Source organism: Pygoscelis adeliae, unplaced genomic scaffold (assembly GCF_000699105.1).
Source record: "Pygoscelis adeliae isolate BGI_AS28 unplaced genomic scaffold, ASM69910v1 Scaffold4, whole genome shotgun sequence".
NCBI classification, from domain to species: Eukaryota; Metazoa; Chordata; class Aves; order Sphenisciformes; family Spheniscidae; genus Pygoscelis; species Pygoscelis adeliae.
In genome coordinates, this window is record NW_008824986.1 from 523,566 (window position 1) to 526,800 (window position 3,235).

The 3,235-nt window shown below is 55.3% G+C and overlaps 1 protein-coding gene across 1 annotated transcript in view; it reads right to left on the reverse strand.

The window, feature by feature from the left end:
- Window positions 1-2,157, reverse strand: part of PPA1 (pyrophosphatase (inorganic) 1) — a 14,303-nt gene extending 12,146 nt beyond the window's left edge. The window contains exons 1-3 of the mRNA XM_009325971.1: window positions 1,868-2,157; window positions 918-1,017; window positions 3-568 (exon numbers count right to left, since the gene is read on the reverse strand). Coding sequence (XP_009324246.1) covers window positions 3-568; window positions 918-1,017; window positions 1,868-2,057 — 856 coding nt within the window. The 5' untranslated portion in view covers window positions 2,058-2,157. The remainder of the gene's footprint in view (window positions 1-2; window positions 569-917; window positions 1,018-1,867) is intronic.
- Between the last annotated feature and the right edge of the window lie 1,078 nt (window positions 2,158-3,235).

Sequence of the window (3,235 nt, forward strand, 5' to 3'; positions counted from 1 at the left end):
GCCGTAGATGATGGGGTTGGCGCTGCTGTTAAAGAAGGCCAACCAGTGGGCGAAGGGGAAGACGTAGACGGTGACCAGGCGGAGCTGGCCCTCGCTCAGCCGCCCGTAGTCTGTAAGCAGCATCAGTGTCCAGAGGGGCAGCCAGGAGAGGGTGAAGAAGAGGGCGACGATGATAAGCATGTTGATGACCTTGGCCTTCCTCCGGGAGACCCTCCTCCTCTCCGGCTCCTCTTGGCCGTGGGCAGGTGCCGTCGACTTGAAGAGCTTGAAGGCGATGCGGGCGTACATGATGACGATGAGGGCGAGGGGAGCCACATAGATGTGGGAGAAGAGGACGGTGGTGTAGATCCTCCTCATCCCCGTCTCGGGCCAGGCCTCCCAACAGGAGTAGAGGGGGTAGGAGTTGTTGTAGGTGTCCACCATGAAGTGGTGCTCCTCCCTGGTGACGGTCAGGGTGATGGCAGCGGGGCACATGATGATCAGGGCCAGCACCCAGATGATGGTGATGGTCACCAGGGCTTTCCTCAGCGTCAGCTTCTGCCGGAAGGGGTGGACGATGCAGCGAAACCTGTGGGAGGGCAGACGGTGGTGGCTTTGGGGACCTGGTGGGATGTCCCTGGGGAAGGAGGGTGGCTAGGACCCAGGGGTGGGAAGGGAGGGTAGGGTGGGTTGCTTTTTACATATGGCTTTTGGTGGCAGAGACAGGTTGGGATCTCTCCAGCTTTGGTGTTTTCAGCCCAAGGTGGGGAAGGACACCTTGCTGGGATGCCCCATGGACAGCTTTGTGGTCCTCCTGGAGAGCTGGGACATGCTCCTGACGTCCCCAGGAGCTTTCCCATGATGGAAACCACACGGGACACCCGAACGCGCTGGGGGTGGCTTGGTCCCCATGTCCCCACATCCCCACACCAACGTACCTCTCCACAGCGATTGCCACCAGCGTGAAAACTGAGGCGGAGACGGACATGCCCTGCACCAGGCCGCTCATTTTGCACATGGCGTTGTCAAAGGGCCAACCTGCGAGGGGACACTGTGGAGGTTGTAGGTGCCTTTGGCTCCGCTGGGTCCATCAGCAGCTCCCTCTAGATGTCCCCATCCACCATGTCGTTGCTGGGGGACGCTAAATCCTGCTCCTAAGCAGGGGGGCTGCATTTTTGGCTCATACAGAGATGGCCTTTAGCAGTACAGATGCTTGGAGAAAAACCCCAAAATTGGTAAAAATGACGTGTATTACACTTCTGAGAAACTCAAGGAGCACAGAGGTTGTCATTTCTCCTACCCTTAAGTAGGGCTCTAGCTGTTATTACGGGGACTGACCTTGGGATCCTCAGTCAGAAGGGCTTTCATCTTGTTTCTTGACCCCCGCTAAGGCGTTGGCAATAAATAAATTGCACTCCGTAATAAGTAAACACAGAGTGCCCCGTGCCCCAGCTACTGCTTTGGCTAAACTCCGCCAACCACGCCAATGCTGCGCTTTATCTTTGGAATGTCAATGGGCACAGCTGAGCCAGCGCGGGGCGAAGATTGATGCCAGAAGAAGAGGGTTTTTTTTCAGAGCTGCTTGATGGAGGACAGCTGAACTTTAAATAAATATGTAAATGCACTGTTAAGGTCATACCTATTTTGCCAAAAAATGTCCAAAACCTGTGGGAAAAAAAAAAAAAGGACTCCTCCCCCTAAAATAATAGGTCTAAACGAAATGATACCTTTCATCAGATGTGGTTGAGTGGCCACCACCTGCCCTCCTCATCCTCAGCAAAAAAAAGCACCCGCAGGCAGGAGATTTGGGGGTGGCCTCATGTGTGGGGGGCAGAAGGTGGATGATGTTCCACACCAATTTCTCTTCCCCCCCCGCTGCCCTGCTCACCCGTGATGAGGTTGTCCACCAAGGTAGTGGGCATGCAGAAGATGCCCACCAGCAGGTCGCTGATGGCCAGGTTGAGGATGAACATGTTGGTGACCGTCCGCATCTGGCGGTTCTTCACCACGATAAAGCACACCAGGATGTTGCCGATCATGCACATGAGGAAGATGAAAGTGTAGGCCAGGATGAACATGGCGGCCACGGGGGAGGAGTGCTGGTAGTATGCCGAGAAGGTGTAGTTCTCCCTCAGGAGGTGGCTCTCGCTTGCGGTAGAGTTGGGCCAGCTGCCGTTGGAAGGGCCTGAGGAAGGGAAGGCAGGAAAATGAAGCTGGAAGAGGAAGGGAAGGCAGGAAAATGAAGCTGGAAGAGGATAAAGCGATTATTCCCTTCATTTCTTAATGCCCTCGGAGATGGGTTTTCATATTTATAGCAGTGCCCAGCCTGGCTGGGACGTGTCCTGCTGGGATCATCTCAGTGCCCCAACGAGTCTCCTCCTTGTTGGGTTACACAGCCCAAGGTACCACAACACCTCAGCTGAATTATTATTTTATATCATTATTTTGATGAGGAATTAAAGCAGCCCAGAAGACATCCTGTTCTCATGGGATTTTTTTAGGGATGATGCAAGGAAGAGAAATCCATGTCCCAACACCTCAGTGCTCCGGCTGTGCGGGCGCTGTGTCCGTGCGGTCCCTGGCACGGCTGGCCTGGGAGCATCCCTGCTCCCGGGTGTCTGCTGCTGCTTCTCCTTGCGCTTCCGAGGATTGCAATTTGCGATCCCTTAAAATCTTCTTCTCCCCGGCAAAGCCGCAGTACCTGAGGCAGACGGGCTGGGATAGAGGAGACCCTGCTCTCCCCTTACGTATAAAGCAAAAATTATACGTAATTATGATCATTATCTGGGACTGTAAGAGGTTCTGACGGAGGGGGGGATGGCACTTTGTCACTACAGATTTAACAGGGGGAGCAGGTCTGTGCAGCACCTACCCTCAGGTTTCCCCAGCTTTACGCAGGCAGGGATGCAGGAGGATGCCGGGTGCGGGCAGGAGCTGCCTGCAGCAGTGACAGGACTTACTCCGGGCAAACCCAGGCTGCAATTTTAAGGCAGAAAAAGGCATATTTTTGCTTTAAGGCTCAGCCTAACCGCCTGCAGGTCAGTCCCGCTCTGCGAAACCACTGCAAAGCTGCTGCATGGTGGGCGGCTGTATCATCCCCCCATCCCTGTGCTGGTGCTCAGCTCGCCAGCCAAGACGCCTTTCCCAGCAGCTGGGACCACCGGCTTCCCCGAGGTTCCGGCACACAGGGAGGCCCTGCCTGGCCTCAATACACCTGCCCTGGGCACAGAATTTGGCCAACACGTTTCTAGTGGGG